This window comes from Coniophora puteana (assembly GCF_000271625.1).
Source record: "Coniophora puteana RWD-64-598 SS2 unplaced genomic scaffold CONPUscaffold_7, whole genome shotgun sequence".
NCBI classification, from domain to species: Eukaryota; Fungi; Basidiomycota; class Agaricomycetes; order Boletales; family Coniophoraceae; genus Coniophora; species Coniophora puteana.
In genome coordinates, this window is record NW_006913059.1 from 85,074 (window position 1) to 103,946 (window position 18,873).

The 18,873-nt window shown below is 52.4% G+C and overlaps 7 protein-coding genes across 7 annotated transcripts; 4 read left to right on the forward strand and 3 right to left on the reverse strand.

Moving 5' to 3' along the window:
• The first annotated feature begins 488 nt into the window (after positions 1-488).
• CONPUDRAFT_165754 (uncharacterized protein) lies at positions 489-2,505 on the forward strand. Its single transcript, XM_007770984.1, has 6 exons — positions 489-590; positions 658-1,067; positions 1,126-1,143; positions 1,209-1,434; positions 1,498-2,319; positions 2,381-2,505. The coding sequence occupies exons 1-6, from the start codon at positions 501-503 to the stop codon at positions 2,456-2,458; spliced, it is 1,644 nt and encodes a 547-aa protein (XP_007769174.1). The 5' UTR covers positions 489-500; the 3' UTR covers positions 2,459-2,505.
• Positions 2,506-3,338: 833 nt separating this feature from the next.
• On the forward strand, positions 3,339-5,158 carry CONPUDRAFT_82526 (uncharacterized protein). The gene is made up of 3 exons (XM_007770985.1): positions 3,339-3,400; positions 3,443-4,575; positions 4,636-5,158. Exons 2-3 carry the CDS (start codon positions 4,308-4,310, stop codon positions 4,830-4,832), a joined length of 465 nt encoding a protein of 154 aa, XP_007769175.1. The 5' UTR covers positions 3,339-3,400; positions 3,443-4,307; the 3' UTR covers positions 4,833-5,158.
• A 450-nt stretch (positions 5,159-5,608) lies between these two features.
• On the forward strand, positions 5,609-6,434 carry CONPUDRAFT_137497 (uncharacterized protein). Its single transcript, XM_007770986.1, has 2 exons — positions 5,609-5,993; positions 6,072-6,434. Exons 1-2 carry the CDS (start codon positions 5,678-5,680, stop codon positions 6,281-6,283), a joined length of 528 nt encoding a protein of 175 aa, XP_007769176.1. The 5' UTR covers positions 5,609-5,677; the 3' UTR covers positions 6,284-6,434.
• A 232-nt stretch (positions 6,435-6,666) lies between these two features.
• Positions 6,667-9,576, reverse strand: CONPUDRAFT_154209 (uncharacterized protein; the record flags this gene model as incomplete). The annotated part of the gene is made up of 4 exons (XM_007770987.1): positions 6,667-6,849; positions 7,219-7,763; positions 9,024-9,206; positions 9,267-9,576. 4 exons carry the CDS (start codon positions 9,574-9,576, stop codon positions 6,667-6,669), a joined length of 1,221 nt encoding a protein of 406 aa, XP_007769177.1.
• A 1,155-nt stretch (positions 9,577-10,731) lies between these two features.
• CONPUDRAFT_144353 (uncharacterized protein) lies at positions 10,732-12,638 on the reverse strand (the record flags this gene model as incomplete). The annotated part of the gene is made up of 6 exons (XM_007770988.1): positions 10,732-10,845; positions 10,913-10,964; positions 11,001-11,749; positions 11,825-12,038; positions 12,097-12,494; positions 12,543-12,638. The coding sequence occupies 6 exons, from the start codon at positions 12,636-12,638 to the stop codon at positions 10,732-10,734; spliced, it is 1,623 nt and encodes a 540-aa protein (XP_007769178.1).
• Positions 12,639-13,436: 798 nt separating this feature from the next.
• CONPUDRAFT_165758 (Metallo-hydrolase oxidoreductase) lies at positions 13,437-14,679 on the forward strand. The gene is made up of 3 exons (XM_007770989.1): positions 13,437-13,866; positions 13,923-14,146; positions 14,220-14,679. The coding sequence occupies exons 1-3, from the start codon at positions 13,451-13,453 to the stop codon at positions 14,513-14,515; spliced, it is 936 nt and encodes a 311-aa protein (XP_007769179.1). The 5' UTR covers positions 13,437-13,450; the 3' UTR covers positions 14,516-14,679.
• A 658-nt stretch (positions 14,680-15,337) lies between these two features.
• CONPUDRAFT_105093 (DUF1479-domain-containing protein) lies at positions 15,338-17,802 on the reverse strand. The gene is made up of 9 exons (XM_007770990.1): positions 17,761-17,802; positions 17,496-17,703; positions 17,033-17,440; positions 16,860-16,970; positions 16,372-16,805; positions 15,983-16,317; positions 15,808-15,904; positions 15,700-15,753; positions 15,338-15,644 (listed from the first exon to the last, which is right to left on the reverse strand). The coding sequence occupies exons 3-9, from the start codon at positions 17,360-17,362 to the stop codon at positions 15,485-15,487; spliced, it is 1,521 nt and encodes a 506-aa protein (XP_007769180.1). The 5' UTR covers positions 17,363-17,440; positions 17,496-17,703; positions 17,761-17,802; the 3' UTR covers positions 15,338-15,484.
• Positions 17,803-18,873: the final 1,071 nt, after the last annotated feature.

An 18,873-nucleotide genomic window follows, 5' to 3' on the forward strand; every position in this document is an offset into this window, starting at 1 on the left:
AGACATAGGGGCTATTTCCCTTGGATATCGCGCCGCGACGCTGCCAGTGTGACGCGGTTATCATGAATCGACCATCACGCCTTTCCATGTCTTTCCGCTACCTCCATCGACGATCTAATGAGCGAGATGGTTAAGATGGTTTCCAATGAGGTTGTCACTCTGGTCTTCCTGGAGCTGGACATAGCTTCTCTCGCAGCGTGCAAACGTGTCAGTTCACTTCAAGTTTGCTTCAAGTTCGACCTTTGAATTGCTCATCGCGCATGGCGTGCTCATTCGGTGCATTCCATTACCTTCAATTAAAGTATGAAAACCATCATATTAATGTATAGGTTCTCATGGAGAAGATTGATGTAGAGTTACGTTTATCTGTGGGCGCACTTGGGGCGCGCTCGACGCGTTCCGCTAAAGATAGGGGGTTTATGTCAACGCGTCCTGTACTTAAGCGACACGCGACTCCAACGCGTCGGAGTCTGCCTTTCAACCATCTACCACCTATCATCATGAGTGGCAGAAATCTCGCACTCCCTGACGAACTCCTTGTTGCGACCTTCCTTGACCTCAATATCGCTTCTATCACTGCATGTCGACAAGTAAGCTCTCTAGTTTACCTCTTTGCAAGCAAGCGCTACACAGCTCACGGGCGATTTGGCCATACAGACGTGCAAACGCTTTCAACAGATTATAGAGGACAGTGTTCACGTTCAGTACCATGTTGAGCTACAGCTTGCGTGCATGAAAAACGGGCCGAACTCAGATATGAGTACCGCCTCCCGCCATTCCATGCTCCGAGCGCGGCGTAGAGCCTGGGAAGCGCTCTCCTGGTCAACCCCCGAGCCAGTCCTGCTGCCTACACCTCCGGGCGTCACAAAGTGGAAACTGGTCGGCGGCATCCTCTGCGTCGCCGGATCTGGCTTCATACAGTGCATCTGCCTGCCTTCGCTTATCAGGGGAATTGAGCAGCGGGAATGGAGGATCGACCATACGTGCGGAGAGGGTGGCCTGAACTGGGACTTTTGTCATGATCCTTCTCAGGACCTTCTCGTCCTATTTGGAGAGTTCAAGCTAAGGTGCGTTCTCTGCCTGCTCCAACTTTTGCCACGGCTTACAGGAAGCTGGCCTATGAAGCGACGAGGAAGAGTCACAGTGAGTCCACGCTATAACCGTGTCACCTTGTCGGAAGACATACACTAAACTAATCGACATTCAAGCTCGGCGTTTAGGGTCCACTTGCTCACACTATCTACGGGCGCACCTCATCCTGCAGCCACTAGTTCGGTGCTGCTCTACGCACCCGAATTCAGGTACTGGGATCTTAGCGTGAGGCTCACCCTACAAGTGTGCGGCCAGCATTTTGGTATGGTTATGGAAGATCACGACTGTAAGGAACGACCAAAGTTCGCCGTCTGGAACTGCGTTTCCGGGCTGAAGGAAATGGTGAGCTCTGCTAAACAATTACTCTCGATGCTCATCCAACGCTGTACCTCAACCCGTTCTCAGGAAATCGACGATTGTTCCCTTTCCATCCTCAATTCATTTTTACTCCTCCCAGATGACCTCCTCCTTCTCGGCGTTGAGAGCTACAGTCAAGAAGGGCCGGATGAAGTGATTGAAACATATATAGGCGTTTACGACCTTGAGCGGACCGCTCAGTCTGTACCGTACACGCTGGACAACGAAGACGACCAGTCGTGCATATTCAAGCTGCGCTTTCCCCCAAAGTTCGCAGGTGGCGGCGTGTTTATCACATCCACACCGCTTTCTGCCGACAAGCACGTCACGGGTAATGGCAGCGTGGAGTGCGCATCGCCATTTGTGTTTGCTTCTGAAGCACAGTTGATTGTTGTCTACCTGAACATCCACTGGTCGGGGGTCGCAACGAGGGTATTCTTCCCTGCAGCTATCATCGCGAAGCACGTCTGTTCTGTACGCGGTTCCGGAGCGCTAGGCGTTGACATCCCATGGAGCGAGTGGGGACGAAGCTCTCGGGTGACCATGGATACATTCCGCACGAAGGGTGGATACGGCCGTAATGAGTGGTACCGCGACTCGACACTCGGACTACGCTTTGCTGCCGTCCTCGACCACATTCTCTCTCAGGAGGAATGGATGCGCCTTGAACTGTATGGGCTCGTGGCTGTCAAGGATTTCAACCCCATGGCACACGCCGCGCGATCTAACTTGGGCGAGGCTTGGACTCGCCCTCAGCCGGAGACTAAGCACTGGGAAGCTAGGTTCCGAGTCGCGTGGAGAAAGGTAGATGGTTCTAGTCGGTGGTGGGATTCATGTCTACTTGACGAGGACGCAATCGTTCTTGTATCCGTACGTCACCAGCCTTTTTCTAGATGTTTGAACGCTGACGAAGTTGATTCATTCCTTGCAGGAAGATCGCTCCGGAGGACCACTGTTCGCGGTCATGTCACTCAAAGAGCCGCGCGAGGAGCCAACAGGCGGTGTGTGATGATCTTCGGAAGGGTTTTATGAGTTACAAACATGTATGTTCTTGCGTATAAGTACCTCCAATGATTACCTACTTTTGATTCTGACCTACGTTGTAATGGAGATTAAAGTACAAACAGATACTGTTTAGCCCCGAAGAGCAACCAAACTCAAGCAATTGCTTTCCTGGTGTACGGTTTTGTTACCGTCAAACCGACTTACAAGCTATAGCAGGGACGGGAGCTATTGATCCATGCCTGCCACATTGACAACGCGTACGTATACGGTAGAGCACGCCATCGCAGTAACAGCCAGTTCTGTACAGTTAAGGACCTCGTATTTTCAGGTAAAACAGTATCTGAGTTCGTTGCTTCCTAGCTGTGCATAGCATGCCTTCCACGGATTTACAGAACTGATTGCCTGAAGGCTTGCACAGATGAATGGTTTATTTGTCAACCGGAAGAGAGCCTCCTGACGTTTTATTATTGATTTAGCTTCGTTGGATGTCGAAAATCAATGTCACATCCACGCCGTTTCAGCCAGTGTCATTAAGAGACAACGGGCGAGGTTTACATTGCGCTTGGAGTTCAATAAACACTACACACCTATTCAAGCCTATGCTGAGGTTCAAGTTATTGATGTAAGCAGTGGCCTCTGGGTGATCATGGGGAACTTACCCGATTGCATGATATAATTAATTGAGCTCAGTCTCGAGGAAGCTAATGGTGCAGAGCTCATCAGGGAGCGCAATAGGTTCACCGCCCAGCAGAAGATACGCGTGAGCACCCCCTATCCGCGTGTTTCCTTGTGAACGTGCCGGCTAAATCCGAAGACACGCCGCAGCCGCGCTACCTCCCGATTTGCTCGTTACATCCGACTGTCAACGTCCCGCAAGGATGTCGCTCTAGGACAGAAAGCCTTCTCCCTCGCTAGACTTGACTGCAGACTCGAGCAATGCTTCAAGGTGAGGCGTACCCGCATCTAAATACTATCTAAAATCCATTAGCCAGCTCATAGCACAGCCTTAAAGCGACAGAGCACAGGCCCAAGTGACATAGCCCAAACACTGAACCTGTCGATTTACATCCCTCCACCCGGATAACACACAATACGACTCGTTCCTTCTCCCCTCAAGGAACGAAGAGCCAGCGGAAGCATAGTGATCCTGTGCAGCAGTGGTAGCTGATTAGTGGACCACTGTGACATAGCCACCGTCCTTTCTCTAGGCGTGCGGCTTTTGCATGGGACGAAGCTTAAGTATTACGGGCACCCCTCCCCGAGGTAGGAACGACTCGTCCTCTCGATGATCGTCCGCAGCAATCCGCAGCACTTGACTGTGGTATTGTCTCAGCCTATTCTACACGGCAACTTCGACATTCTGTCGATGTCAATGCGGGACCTGCTACGCTCTCAATGTCTACTCTAGACTTCGTCTCTAAAACTACTCTGGGTCTCTTGGTAACCTTGCTCGTCTTATACTGCTCCTTATACTTTGAACATCTTTCATACGTGGAAATTTCAGACGTATCTGAGCCATGATAACAACTCGCTGCTAGCCTCGCGATAGTCTTCTAGCAAACTGGCGGTCATCAGTCCCTTCAACCAAAAACTTCGAATATAGTGGAATACGCCGTGGCTGTGCCGATTGTGTGCATGAAACCTGGAACACACGGCTTGCAATGACCGCACCATGGGTCCCTGGAGATGGAGAGCACCTGTCGATTTTTCCGAATCTATAAGCACAGCATTGCTCGATCTACGGTATATAAAAAGGTCAGCCAGGACTTCCTAGAACCTAACTATCTCATCGAAACAGCCCTTTCGCCTCGCAATCGACTTTTTCTTCGTAGCCTCTTTCACCTCCTAGCGCCATGCACGCCAAATCTGCCGCCGTCACTCTCGTCCTCGCTCTCGGCGCGTTCGCGCAGACTGAGTCCTCGGCGTTCACGTCCTCGTACTCGACCGTGACGGAGTCGTCCTCTGGCCCCGCAGGACCGTCCTCCACCTTCTTGTCGTCCTACAGCACCGACACCGTGACTTCAGGCTCCTCCTTCTCGTCGTTCACCGGGACCGGAACAGACACTCCCACTTCAACCCTGGAGTCCACGGTGGTCTCCACGTCTTCTTCCATCAGCAGCTGTGAGTGCCTCCACTTAGTAGAATATGGAGATGTGCTGACAACATCTTCGTGTGCCGCAGCCGTCTCTCTCCCCAGCTCCAGCGTCAGCTTGTCGTCCAGCGTCTCGAGCAGATCCGGCGCCGGGTCGGGCGGGTCCCCCTCGCCGTCCACTACCGGCGGCAGCAACGGTGCTGTTGGCCTCGTCGGCCAGCACGGCCTCGTGGGCGTCAGCGTCGCGTCGCTCGGTGCCCTCTTGGGTGCCTCGTTCATCTTCTGAGCGATGCAGCGACCCCTCGAGCGAGGTGGATAGAATAGAGTGATATACGGTTCGGCGGCGATTCTGAATAGTAGACGTCGACGGTTGGACTTTCTTATAATTCCTTTCTTCATAGGCGGTTTATGTGTTTCGAGAATACTTTGTGCTCCTGCGATGGCGAACTTGTGGACTCTGGGGTAGATTTTGGCTGGATGTGTTAAGAACAGTTCATGGATATGGATTATATTGTGCGGCATGCCAGCTGTTTTCTCTGTGAATCATGGCTACACACGCGTTGTAGGGGTTTCCCCCTTGAGATGGAACGGACAGGATTTAGACCGACTAGGTGATTATCTGGAATTTTTCTCTCGTACCAGCCGCGTTAGATTAATTGACTTCAAGGCAGCCATCAGTGAGCTCTACTTCATAATCTCGGTGGCGAGTTTCGACTTACCGAGGCTAAGGCCCGAGTCAACAAAGTTAACAATACGAATTAACGTTTAAACCTTACTATCACGTTGTTCAATGTTGTGGAGTTGCACCAGGTGCTGACCGCGACTCTGGTCTAATTTATGAGAAGACTTTTGCGTGGAGATGGAGCAAAATGATATTCCTGCCCTCGAGATGTGCTCCTTGTGGGCAGGGCCCTTGGCAGGTCCAACGGTGCTGACATGGACCTGGCGGAGTCTCGATGCGCAAAGCCTGGCCCTGGTGGGTTCTTCTTTCCCACGCCTCAGCGACCCCCGCTTCCGGGACCTATAAAGATCCCCCAGACTTTGGTTCGACTCGAGCTTTCCTCCAAGCACGTTCGGTTCCCCGCTGCACCTCACTCACTCACGAGTTTCTCGATCCACCAAACTTACGCCATGTTCGCCAAGTCCGTTGTCGTAACCCTCATCTTCGCCCTCGGCGTCCTCGCGCAGGACTCCTCATCCGCGTCGGGCAGCGGGAGCGCGACGGGCTCGAGCGCGGCGCCGACGAGCACCGCGGGCATCGACTCGTGCATCCTCCAGTGTGTCACGCAGGCGGCGAGCGCGGGCGGTTGCTCGTCCGTCACGGATCTGAGCTGCGTGTGCATGAGCACGCAGTTCCAGGGCGCGGCGCTGTCGTGTCTCCAGGCGAACTGCACGAGCTCGGACGTGTCGGCGGCGACACAGCTGCAGCAGCAGGAGTGTGCTGGATGTGCGTCTTTTTTCTTTCGTTGTTTGGTGCACGGCGCACGGTGCACGCTTGTGGAATTGTTAGCTGACGCACGTTTGGTTTCCCTCGCCCTCACAGACATGTCCTCCGGTAGCGGGTCGATGACTATGACGGGCTCCATGTCTGGCATGTCTATGCCGATGGGTTCGTCGACCTCTCCCGCCTCCACCGGTAGTGGCAACGGTGCCGTCGGGCTCGTCAGCAAGCAGGGTCTCGCAGGCATCAGCGTCGCTGCCATCGGCGCCCTTGTGGGTGCCGTCCTCGTTCTCTAGACGACACGTACCTTCCTTCGGAAGAACAATTTGGAGACGAAGGAGGAAGCGACTTGAAAGGAGGAACGATTCGATGAATGGGTCATGGGGTGAGCGGGAATGATTGAATGAATAGGTGGACAAGGATGGACTGTCCGGTGATTCAGTTTGGGCTTTTGGTTTTTCATTTGTGGAGTTTGCCGTGTTTCTGCCTGTGGTGGTCCTTATGCCATGTGTTCATTCATTCGCCATGTTCTCGTACGATTCCAAAGGATGTAATATGTTTTTAAACTTTGACTTTTGCACTCTACACCAGCTTGATCGAGTCCTAGGGTCTGGTGCACCGCTTTGCGGGGAAGTGCTCCTCGAGACTTGCTCCGGCCGTTCGCCCATCAGCTGACTAATTAAGCCGAAAGCATTCCGAGAATAGCAAGCTCGGGCTCGTTTGGCCGACGCGAGCCGTGGCTCTTAGGCAAGCGAAGCGCCCGACGATGACCACATCCATGTGCTCGCTTGATCACCTGCACCGCCTGTGCGCCCCACACCGGTTCATTTGAGACACCAGAAATCTCGGAGGCTCTGCGCAGCTGGGAACAATGGCATTCGTTTCGGAGATGGCCACGACAAACGCATGAGGCAACTGCTATACCTGGGAAACGCATTCTTCAATTTTCGCGTCCTCCGTGTCTTTCTCTCTCCTGTGTCTCCCATTCAACAGCAGGTTCACTCAGCTCCTGTACGCCAGCATCACGCGACAGCTCCTTTAATCTTTGGTTCTCGCCTTCCACCGCTACATACTGCTTGAGAGCTCGCGCTGCGAACCATGCATACCTCTACGCGTGCCCTCCTCCTTGCTTTTCTTTCAGCGTGTGCCCTTGGTGAGCTTCCCTCTTCAACCTATAACCCCTCAGACACTCGTTGATCAATCTCATGTCTCCGATGCGTTGACTCCTTACCTCCCACCTTGAACCATGTCCCTCATGTGTATACAACCATGGTTTAGCCCAAACGGACTCGAGCGCAACGACGGAAGTCACTTCGGCCGTGACCGCGACACCTTCAAGCTCGCCGTCGGTCATCACATCTACCATCCCTATATCCGCGTCGACCATCCTCCCATCTAGCTCTGCCAGCTCCAGCGCATCCTCCGGTTCGTCATCCCCATCCCCCTCTTCATCCGCAACATCATCCGGCTCAGCCTCCCCTTCTCCCTCCACCTCAGCCTCTAGCGGTGGGGGCGGCGGCTCGACGTCCAGCGGAGGTGGAAGCTCCAGCGAGAGCCCGAGTCCGAGCACGAACCCGGGCGGAACGAGCGCCAGCAGCCCCACGAGCTCCGGCGTGAGCGCCACCTCGCCCGCGAGCACGACGACGCCCGCGACGACCGTCGTCGTGTCGACGTCGACCGCGCCTTCGTCCTCGGGGAACACGGGCGGCGCGACGACCGTTGTCGTCTCAACGTCCACGCTCCCCTCCTCTGGGAACTCGGGCGGCGCGGTCCCGGCTTACGGGGGTAATGTTGCAGGCAGTGTGGTCGGCGCCGCGGCGATGGTCGGTGCGCTTGCGCTTGGTGTGATTGTGTTGTAGGGGCAGGAGTGAGATCAAGGGTGTAGTGTATGGTGCGCGGAGGGAAGGATAGATGTGGCGAGCTGTGGTTGGATCAGACCGTGTGAGGTCGTTGCGGTGGGCTGATGCGAATTCGCACGCCGGGGACATTTACTATTTTGTAGGACTATTGTATTGGATGGCCAGCACACGTCGATTTCGTGTGGTGACGTTTTTTATATTCGTACAGCAGTTATGTTTGGATCATGATTAGATTTGTTTTGTTGCCTTCCCTTCAGCGCAACTTGGCTGAGCCACGCTTGCCGTCAGACAGGGGCTATTTGTAGTTGTGTGGTGTGTGGAAGTCACAGAGGAACGAGCTAGGAACGTCCTTGCCTCCCGTGGGCAGAAAAAGGCCCTCAGGGCACACCTAGATCCGAAGCATGATAGGGTAAGGTAGCCCCGATTCTGTTGCAACTATCGAGGAAAACGAATAATTAATGCAGTGAAGTACTACTACGGAGGCGGTCATACCGGTGGTAAGTCCAAATTCTTGCGAGACACCTGTCTTCCTTCGGATCCAGGAATATAAGCAGATGGATTATCTTGCTTTTCAATGGACCCTCTCTCCTTCTTTACCTTAGACACATAGCAACACTTCGCGTGAGAGGTTGACGATGTATTCACCAAAACATCACTCAATCGCAACGTATCAAGTGTCGTGCACACATAAATTATTGGTGGATATTCCTTCTACCCACGAAACACAATTCAGTTCAAGATCAGACGGAAACTAAAACTCAGCGGCTCAAAAATATTATGTAGCGTCGCTCATCCAATGTGCCTGATAATGGAGAAAGGTCCAAGGCTAAACACTGTTATTCGAATTCAGCGTTGCCCTTCTCATACCCAGGCACAAGGATAGCGTAAAAGGGTATGGCGCCGTGCGTAATAGCGAAACATACTCCTGGAATACTGCAGAACGTAACCCGTATTTACAATAATGTCCTAGGTATGGTATCCATCAAAAAGTCTACCACATAGTCCATAGCATGAGCATGTCCGACAACGGCAGAAGCCTACGAAGCAATGGCAAAACATAACGTCCAATCGCTAAAGTCTATAGTGAATAACCTGCGCCGAATCACCGCAGGACTACATATCGTTTATACACTTTGCTCGAGGGGTAGCCGGCTCGCTTAGAAGATGAACGAGGCACCCAAGAGGGCGCCGAGCGAGGCGACGCTGACGCCCATAAGCCCGTGCTGTCCGATAAGTTGTCCAGCGGCACCGTTGCTGCCGCCGTCGGTAGTGGACGGCGAGGGCGACCCGCTCGATTTGCCTCCCGGGCTGCTCGAGGCGCCGGACGTCACGCTGACGCTGGAGCTGGGGATGGAGACGGCTACGTCAAACGAGGTCTTTGTCAGAGCACGTTATGCTCGGCAGAATGGAAAGTACTCACAGCTGCTGATGGCAGATGACGTGGGGTCTACGGTGGTCTCCAGGGTTGAAGTAGGAGTCTCGGTTCCGGTCCCGGGGAACGAAGAGAAGGAGGAGCCTGGCGCCACGGTGTCGGTGCTGTAGGACGACAAGAAGCCCGTGGAGACTGTCACAGAGCCTGTGGATGTCGGGCCTGTTGGCTCTGATGAGTACGTGGACTGCGGCACGGACGTGTCCGGGGACGTCGTGACCGTCGTGTAAGACTCGGCCTGAGGCAATGCGAACGCGCCGAGAGCAAGGGCGAGGGCGGCGAGGGCGAATTTGGCGGGCATGGTGTTAAGGTCGATGACGGTGGTCACAAGGGTTAAAGAATTTAGACGAGAGGTGGGCGAGGCGAACTCGAGGAGATAGCGTTCGAATAAATTTCAGTGATCCTCATATAGTTCTCAGTACGTCGATACAGAGATATGGTATGCTGTGTATTTCAGGAGAGAAGTGCAAAACGTCCAGACCCAAGCTTGATGTGCCTCCATGCCCGGAAAAACGAGGACGTGTAGTTCACTGCCACCTATGGCCCGGCCATGGTTCGGCCATTGAAACCCGCCTGTCATAGCACAGCCAAAGACCTGTCGAACTGCATCGATAGCTTCTGATTGGAGTGTATGATAGCCGTTCATTTGCTAGAAGACATTGGGTGGATAACAGAGACTCTGTGTCGTTGGCTTACTTTGTGTGTAGATCAAATGCGTCTGGAGGTTTCATTTAGGAAATGAGATATCGTGAACAGCGAAGGGCCCCCTATTGACTAGGTTGTCAGAAACATCGGGATAACTTTTGGGGCTAGAGGCAAATTATACATCGGATAGAGTTGCAGCAGAGTAGCACTAGCCATAGAGATTAGATTGACGCAGGCAGGAGGACGAACTTGCCGTGTAGATCAGCTCGAGGTAGCGTCGCAGTGCTGCGGACAATCACCGGCACCTTCGACGTCAATTAGTTCTCACGCAGGGGAGAGGCGTCCGTGAGCGTACACCCTTCCACGAATGCTTTACTTCGAGAGCACCAAAAGACGGTAGCTTTTGCCACGGTAGCCTGCTGTTGACACGCACAGGATACCTGACAATTAATCGCCTGAGAAGGGAAGCGAGTTCGCAGCGCACTATTGCTGCATGTTGACCGACAAATAGATATGTGCCGACGCGAAAATGCGCTGGCCAACTCGATTCGGGGCCGTTTAAGGCTGTGCGGTGAGGTGGATAATGTTAACGGTATGCAACTACGGGTATGCTTCGCCGCAAAGGACTACTTGTGTGACGTGTCTCGAAGAAATATTAGAAAATTTAGAGGACTATAGTGAGGCAAACATATCCTATCCCGGAACCTGAGGATGATGATAGCAGAAGATAAACAATGATGTGATTGGTGTGCACGTCGCACATTGTCAAATATCAGCTCTACATTATTCAACAGGGCCTGGAGAATCTGCACTAATCCTCCAATCCCTGGGTATATTTATCTGACATAGTGTCTGATTCTGTTGCTGCCGGATCCTGAAGCGTGACAATGGCGAATACAGTTTCTATACCATCTTCGCGCCCATCCTGCCAATTTTGTTTGTAAATGATCAGGATATCAGGTACCACAAGGTGGCGGAAAAAAGGAACGTACATAGATAGCAACCATTGAGTCGGAACCTAGTAGGACCTTCTCCCACCGTATGCTAGGTGGAGACCAAGGCAAGAGAATCTCTGCATACCTTCCTTTGAACCCTTGAGGCGCTTCGGTAGTCCCGGGCCGATGGGGAGTAGAGCTCCACTTCCCCTTTAGCTCCTCTTGCGGCCCACTCGTGTCAGTGCATCGCGGTGCATGAGGGTTGAAGTCTATGATAGAGACAAACTCCCGACGTTTAATGAAGTCCCGAGGGTTGACCTTCATACCCACAGCAAGGCGGTAAAGGTATGCAAAGCGAGTACCGTGTGTCGACTCAGAGTAAAAGTAGCGTCCCACTGACTCCTTGTGAGCACTGCTTGAGCCCCATTCGTCCCAGCGTATATCGAGGGGAAGTAAAGATGTGGAACGGGCGCGATCGATATGGCGCATGATCTCGAAGAGCGGGATCAGAATGATCACTGGCACTTCGTATCTACTCCGAGCGCTTTCTAGTAGAAGCGTGATAGAAAGTACTTGTGCCTTGGCCTTGGGCCAGAAAGAGGGGTAGTCCCCAGTCGAAGGAGGTACGGGACACTGGCTGGGTAACAATGTAGGATGAACCCGTACTAGCATGGTCTTGTCTTCTTCGTTCTCGTAAAACCTGAACTTGCAGATGTGGGGCAGGTGACCGATATCATCGGATGTATTCAAGACAATTTTACGCCCGAGGTAAGTGTCCGTGGAGAGGTCGCATACGATGAGCTGCGTGACTTCGGCTTTACCAGGGGCGATGGCGAAAAGCACGAGGTCGCCTGGAAGAAAGGAAAATGACTGCAAAAAAGACAGCTCAAGGTCCTAGAGTAAGAACAGACATTCATTACCCTCACTCAGATTCACGCCTACTATTTCAGAGTTTAGAAATACACGTACACATTCAAGGTGGCCAGATGTCCACTCCCAGACATTAAAAAAGGTTGTCGCATCAATACCTTCGAGCAATATTCCCAGTCTAGACCCGTCAATCTGAACCATGTATCGTCTTTCAGCCAAGCCGATCGATGTTTCGTGGACCGAAATTATCCCGTTCGCAGCTGGATGAGGTACACCTGATGATAACTCCAGAAAGATTATTTGTACTGAAGACCTTCGAGTAACGATTGATTATTGGCTGAGAAAGCATTGAACTAATTCACAGTGCTCACCCATCGTCACTGTTCCCCATCACAACTAACAAATCTTGCATTGGATCGATGGTCAGATCATACTCTCTCATCCAATGTTCAATCGTCCAAGTTCTCCGTCCCATAGATGGGATCGAAGGGCCGATATTCCGGCATACAACAGCGCCTGGCCTCCCGATGCAAAACACATTGCTTACAAGAGCCCAGCATACCGCGTCGCTGCAATCATCGATCACCTCCGGCTCAGACCAGGACAAAGTACTCCAAGCACGACAGTGAGCTCTGAGCTTTTCGAGGCGAGAACGAACACTAGTAGACTCATAATCCGACGAGTCATCCTGAAGACATGCTTCCTCCAGTTCAATTCGGTACTGTAGAAGGGCGCTGTTCTTGAAAGTGTTCCAAAATCGCCGACATACCTAAACGACTCTAAGTGAGGTAACAAATACTGGGGAAGAGGGTCTCACGTGTTTCGAATAGATGAGCGACTCAAGATTGAGCTTATAAAGGATAAGAGCGAGCACTTCGGAGGGTAAATCGAGAATGCAGACAGCGCTGTTCATGGTGATGATAGTCAAGATAGAGATTAGTCGGCAGTGCCGGGGCGGGCCAAGGGCGGGAACTTAAAATAGGGGCTATTTGACAAACAGGCAGCTCTATCACGCGCGTTGTCGAAACCCTTCCTTCAGTCAACAACTTTCAACTCCTCCTTCTGTTATCGTAACCCAGCGTCTTTTGAGATAACCATCTCACTGGAACTAGAGATATGAGCAATCCCAAGTGAAATGGGGGCGAACTGAGTCTACAGCAGGCACGTTACAGAGGCGCTAAATCGAGAATGGAAGGCAGAACGCCCAGAAAAAACGGTGTGCATGCATGAGGTGGATACGCTATGTTCATCGGAATTTTCTGTGTACTTACCTCACTTGCGATCTTGAAGCTGCTCCTATTGTGTCTACCCCACCAAACAAACAGGGTCACATGCTTGCTCTGAACTTACTACACCAAACGTCCACCATGATCGGCCCTGGTTGCTTGTCTCGGGTGCTTGATTGACTGACGTTCCTGGTTAAGTAGGGCCGTACCGATTTCCCCTGAGTCATGGATAGTGCAGATCTCATGGCTGGTGACTATAAAGGCCCAAACCGGTATTTCTAAGCTTTCAATCGAACGATGGGAAAATGTCGAATATCGTAATGGCGCCATTCCCCGAACCTGAAGGAGATCCCCCTTATTGTGCTGACATATGCCGGTATGTGGTCAGATTTTGTAGAAGCATAAAAGCTAGCAACGCACGAGCAACTCCAGCCGGCACCCAGGTTCTTCTTGGCTTTGGGTTCTCTCTCCATCGCACTTTCCCCCGTAAAGCTAAACCATGCCTTCATCGGAGAACCACATCGCACTCCCACCCCACGTAGCGAATCAAGCATACATGGATGTCTCGGCTCTCGATGGTGGACGCCTCTCCTGCCCTGCGTGGACCATCATCGGAGACGTCCCTAAGACATCGAACGAGCGCTTCAACATACCATTGCTCGGATTTCACCTGCGCCACTCTGTATCTGGGAAGAGGGTCGTGTATGATCTCGGCATGCCCAGACTCGAGGACCTCCCGAAGCTGCCGGAGTTCGAAGCCTTTGCAAAAGGGTTACTTGGTAACAAGAGCGAGGGAAATCTGCTGAAACTGATCAGCTATGAGGGACATGGGTGTGTCGAGGACTCTCTCAGAAAGGGGTGGGTGCAGCCAGAGGAGGTGGATGTGGTCGTCATTAGTCACCTGCACTGGGACCAGTAAGTTTATCTCTTCTTCTTTGTGGTTATCAATGACTAGAAATGACTATTCCCAGTGTTGGAGACGCCCGCCCGTTCACCAAGGCCGAGTTTGTTCTTGGTGCCGAAGCCAAGGGTATCATGACAGGAGAGGACCCGCACACACAAAGTCCCGTTGTCGTTCCCACTTCGGCGCCTACCGAACGCACGCGCTTCATTGTAAACTGGGAGACCTCAATCGGAGGCTTGAAGGCACACGACTTCTTCGGGGACGGGAGCATGTATGTTCTTGATATTCCAGGTGCGGGCACCTCGTTTCGTTTCATCTTGCCTGCATGAATGGTGACTCAACTCGTATATTCTTTGGAACACAGGGCACCTCAAGGGCAACGTTGCAATCCTAGTTCGCACATCCTCGGACGGCTCTTGGATCCTTCTCATAGGCGACGCGGTGCACCATATGAGCATCTTGCACGGCGAGCGCGGCTTCGCACACCATGACGATGGCCACGGCAACATATTCTGCATACACGTAGACCCTGACATGGCGCGCGAGACGATCAGGAAACTCAAGGTGTTGGCAGACGCGCCAAGGGTACAGGTGCAGATTGCACATGAGGACGTTGATAAGGAGGTGCATCTCCCTGGAAAGTTTGAACCCCTTGCGTAGATCACTAAACCAAAACGTTTCAAGCTCATGAATACTTCACTATCCCCTATGTACATGTCGTTGATCACGAACCTGCCTGTCCGATATCGAGAAATCCCTATTTAGTCGTTAGTCTCTCAGCTGCGTCTCAGTATAAGTTCGAAGCAGCATGTATAACAGTGGCCAATAAAAACGACCTGTGCATCTGGTGGTAGATGCTGGAGGTAAAAGCTGTTAAGTTTACTACTCACTGCCGATTATGACTACGACATATTGGCACTTTGTGACCCTTCTTAACCTTCCCGTCTCTTCAGCGCTCATTATTCGCAGACATCCTGTTCCACGTTCACCTTCCATGTCGATGAGCATTGAGCAGTCACATGACCGAGACTTGACGGAGACTAGAAAATAAACCGTGCGATAAGCGTAGTAGTTCAAGCTTCGGGCCCCGGCTTTCATTAACGGTAGAACAAATCTTCCACATAGTATTAACGTTCAAGTAGTGGTCTACAGAACAGCTGTCAAATCTCAAGAAGACATATTAGCTTGAGAAAACATCTCCTTATTGTCGGATAAACTAGCCTCCGTGCAGCTTCGGTACAGAATAAAGCTAGAGTTCAGACGAGGTGCTAGACCCTGGTCTACCAATAACACCAAACTTGTCGTTGGGGCCTTTCATATAGCTTCGGCCTTTATGATTTGAAAATTGAGTTTCTTCTCGTTCTCTCGTGTTCCCTCCACACAATCTGCTTGCATGCCATTGGACAATGTCATCGTCCCGTGTGCCGTTGTTCCCTTGCGTTTTGAAGATACAAATTTCCGCATTCACATACCATCGTGCCGATCCTAACTTCGCTATAAATTCCGGTGGTAAAACATAATAATGGTAACAAGAAGCTGGTGGCTCGAGCCGCCTTCAGAAGCCTCTTAAGAACATACATACATACACGGTGATAAATGAAACCTTATACTAGCTTTCTCATAATAAGCTTATCCGAAGAGAACCTTGTTCGCCTCGTCCGTCAATGCAGTATTGACGGTCGAGGTAAACGGCTCGAACCCGAGCGCTTGGCGCGCCTCGCTTGTTGTGATATGTCTAGGGAGGTAGCGGTTAACGAATTTGGACTCGCCTTCGCCTCCAGGGAAGTCGCTGTCGAATTTAGAGTGAAAATCCTGACGGAATGACACGGGCCGGTGGTACGTACGGTGCGGGGTATCCGTGCGTGAAGGTCTCCCGTTGATCTCGGAGATAATGAGCGCTGCACCCAGGCGGGTCAGAAGATGTGGCAGCGAACATGAATAATTCCACTCACTTTTTGATACACAAAGGTGCAGCAGGAATGTACATCACTGACGAGTCGCCGGACCCACCGTGTACGCTCTCAACAGCATGCACCGTATCACAGTGCCCTAGACAGATAGGCGGCATCAGTTACCAGCCGTTTGGATCTGATGGTGCCCGAGACAGCGCGAGGAAGGAATACGTACAGTAGACCTGGTCGCCTGGGTCAATCCTTGGTACCGATATCATGGTGTTCTCGAGCCCGAGATGCGGGTGCGTCACCTCGTTGAGCTCTTGGCCCTTGCGTATCGGGCTGCCGGGGAAGCTCGGCGTCTCAAGGTCGACTTCCCATGCCTCGTGCGAGAGGCTCGACGCGCCGCGCAGGCTCATGAGGCTCACGCGTGGACGAAAGAAAGGGCGGAGGATGATGTAAGCAGTAGACAGCGAGAGCATGGGCAGCACGCGCAGGGTGCCTTCTCCCGCGGTTGTGGTTGAGAGGGACGTCCAACCTTGCCAGCAGCGGAGGGCGGTGCATTGGTTTCTGGTAGTTGATGTTAATGAATTGCATCGTTGATGAAATTCAAGGTAAACTTACGGCGTCTGGTATAGATCATGCTTGGCATTCAGTCTGTAGCGCACATCATACGGATCGTACCGCTTCCACGAGTCGCCGCCCCGCAGGATGTTGCCGTACACGCGGCGGTACAGTGTATCCTCCCAGCGTTCTATCGAGCCCCCATCGACATGGGGGCCGAGTGTGAATGACTTGTCGCCGGGGTTACGTATCCGCACGCGGTCAAAGTACGACACGGGCGTCGAGAAGTCGCAAGGTGCATCCTCGGGCGAAGACGAGTGCCACATTTCGAGAAGTGCACGCTGAGTATTCAGAATAGCCGGGTGCGTGCGAGCGAGCATTTGCGCCCGCGTGTTGTACAGTTCGTACACCTGAATGTTATCCTGCGGGTATCCCCGTACGGATGGGTTCGCGGCGACGTAGTCCCTGATCGACCGCTTCCACTCTAGGGCTTCCTACAATGAAGACTCGCGTCATGGATGGGCGGATACCAGAGGCCTGGAACGCACCTTGCAGGGAACAGCACCAGATACGACAACAACACCTGCTTCCTTGACCTGCTTTACCTGGTCCTGTGACAAGCCCTTCTCTACGTCCGTGTAGTCGATTCTTGGGATGGCCTATGGATATGCACGAGTCATGGATCTAGATAACAACAGTATTCGATGAAATGACGGCTCACCTCCCCTCCGAGCTTCTTTATCTCCTCGGCGCGCACCTCGAGCTCGCCGCAAACCTGCCTCCACGACTCCTCCAGCGCGGCCGTGCTCGTTCCGAAACCATCCAAGATCGCCCTCTTCAGCTCCGCGAACCGCTGGGGAAGCACCTGCGCGGCCCCCTGAGGACCGAGCGTCGTGAATACATCGGAGATATCTCCTTCCTGGTGCCTTGCCCGCCTCTGAGTGGCCGCACTCGCGAGTTCACGACGGAAAGCGGTAGCCAAAAGCGATGAGGCGGCCGTCGGGCGCCTGAGCACCTGGTGCGATACTAAGAGGTTCGTGCGAAATGCCATTGATGACCTGATTTGAGGGTCCGAGTACTACAGTAGTATCCGTGGTACGAATTGAAAATTCTAGAAAGCTGAGTATAGCTGATAGGGATTATTTGGCACGATGAATATTACGGGGCGTATTTCGGGTACACACCTGCTCGCGATGCCTCCCGGCTCTCCCGACCTACTCTGAGATGGTGAATGAGGGCAAGAAAGAAAGAGATTTTGTCCCGAGAGTGCCCGACTTTAGATGGCCGGCCTTACGCTGGAATTGAATTGCGGTGTTAAAGGCGGGATGAAGAGAGAGAGAGTGGGTCATTTGACCCACATTTTCCGGCTGGACGAGGTCGCACGCGAGTTATCTAATCAGATAAGTAAGCCTTCCTTATACCGAATATAGTTTGTTATACAACACACACTTTACCTCTGCAAGTCCTTGGGAGCGACCTCCTTGTTTCTGCCTGTAGTTAGTGGTAAAGGATTAAAGATCTGCACATACTCTGATCAATGTACAGTCGACTGTACGCGGAATTACACGGAATCAAGTCCGGGTTGTCCCGAATCCCCATATACTTACCCCGACTCATCCGGCTCCGAGGCACGCTTTCGAGGGCCCGGGAAGTATTGGTGATCATGATGTCAACTACCCAATTGCGCGAGCTGTCGCGAAAAGGGCGGCCCTGAGGATGATATTCTCAAATTTGAAGCTTGAAGCTGTTCCCTCCAGGCACTACTTCCACTGACATCGGCGGACGACGGGCGGCCATTCGGGCGACTGGTCGATAGCACTTCGAAGGATACAGAGTGGGTGTTATTCTGACAGCACTTAGGACAAGGAAGGTCCACCCGGACAGGCCCACGCCAATCCTCAGGAATTTGAACGAGACATGACCAATCGAGGTGCCAACTCAAGGTTGGAAGAAAGTAAACCCTGTCACTGACGACCAGATGGTATAGGCATTGGCGGGAACCCTTGCCTTGGAAGCGGAAGGTTCTATCATGTGTGGTAGAATAGTTGTTGTAAAACAGACTAGGTGACGCTTGTTGCCTGGAGAACAGAAGAACTTGGCGTGCTTGAAACTTTAGATTTGACGGAATAAACGTTGAAACTTACATGAGTACCTTTTTGTTATTTTGACGCGAAGGCCCAATGTCTGCCAAGATTACCAGGCGCCAGGATGAGTATTGATTCAAGGTTGAAGGGAGGCGTGGTCTTTGAGGCAGTCGGTCGACCAAGGCACGTTCTTTTCGAGGATTTCTGTGGTGTCTGAGAACTTCGAATGCCCTCTCGGCTCAGCGCGCGGCACTCGCGGAGTCTCAAGTCAGCCTCGGAAATTGCCATGCGCATACATCCACGCTCTTCCACTCACTCCCAACATCTCTCAGCACCGTCTTCTGCATGATGAAGCAGGCTTCCTCGTTTCAATTGATGTGTTCTCCGCACTCAAGTTAGAATGCCAGGGAGTACCCCGAATCTATGGTCTCTGCCGACGAGCCCTCGTTGGATTGGGAATATACGTAGTACATGACGG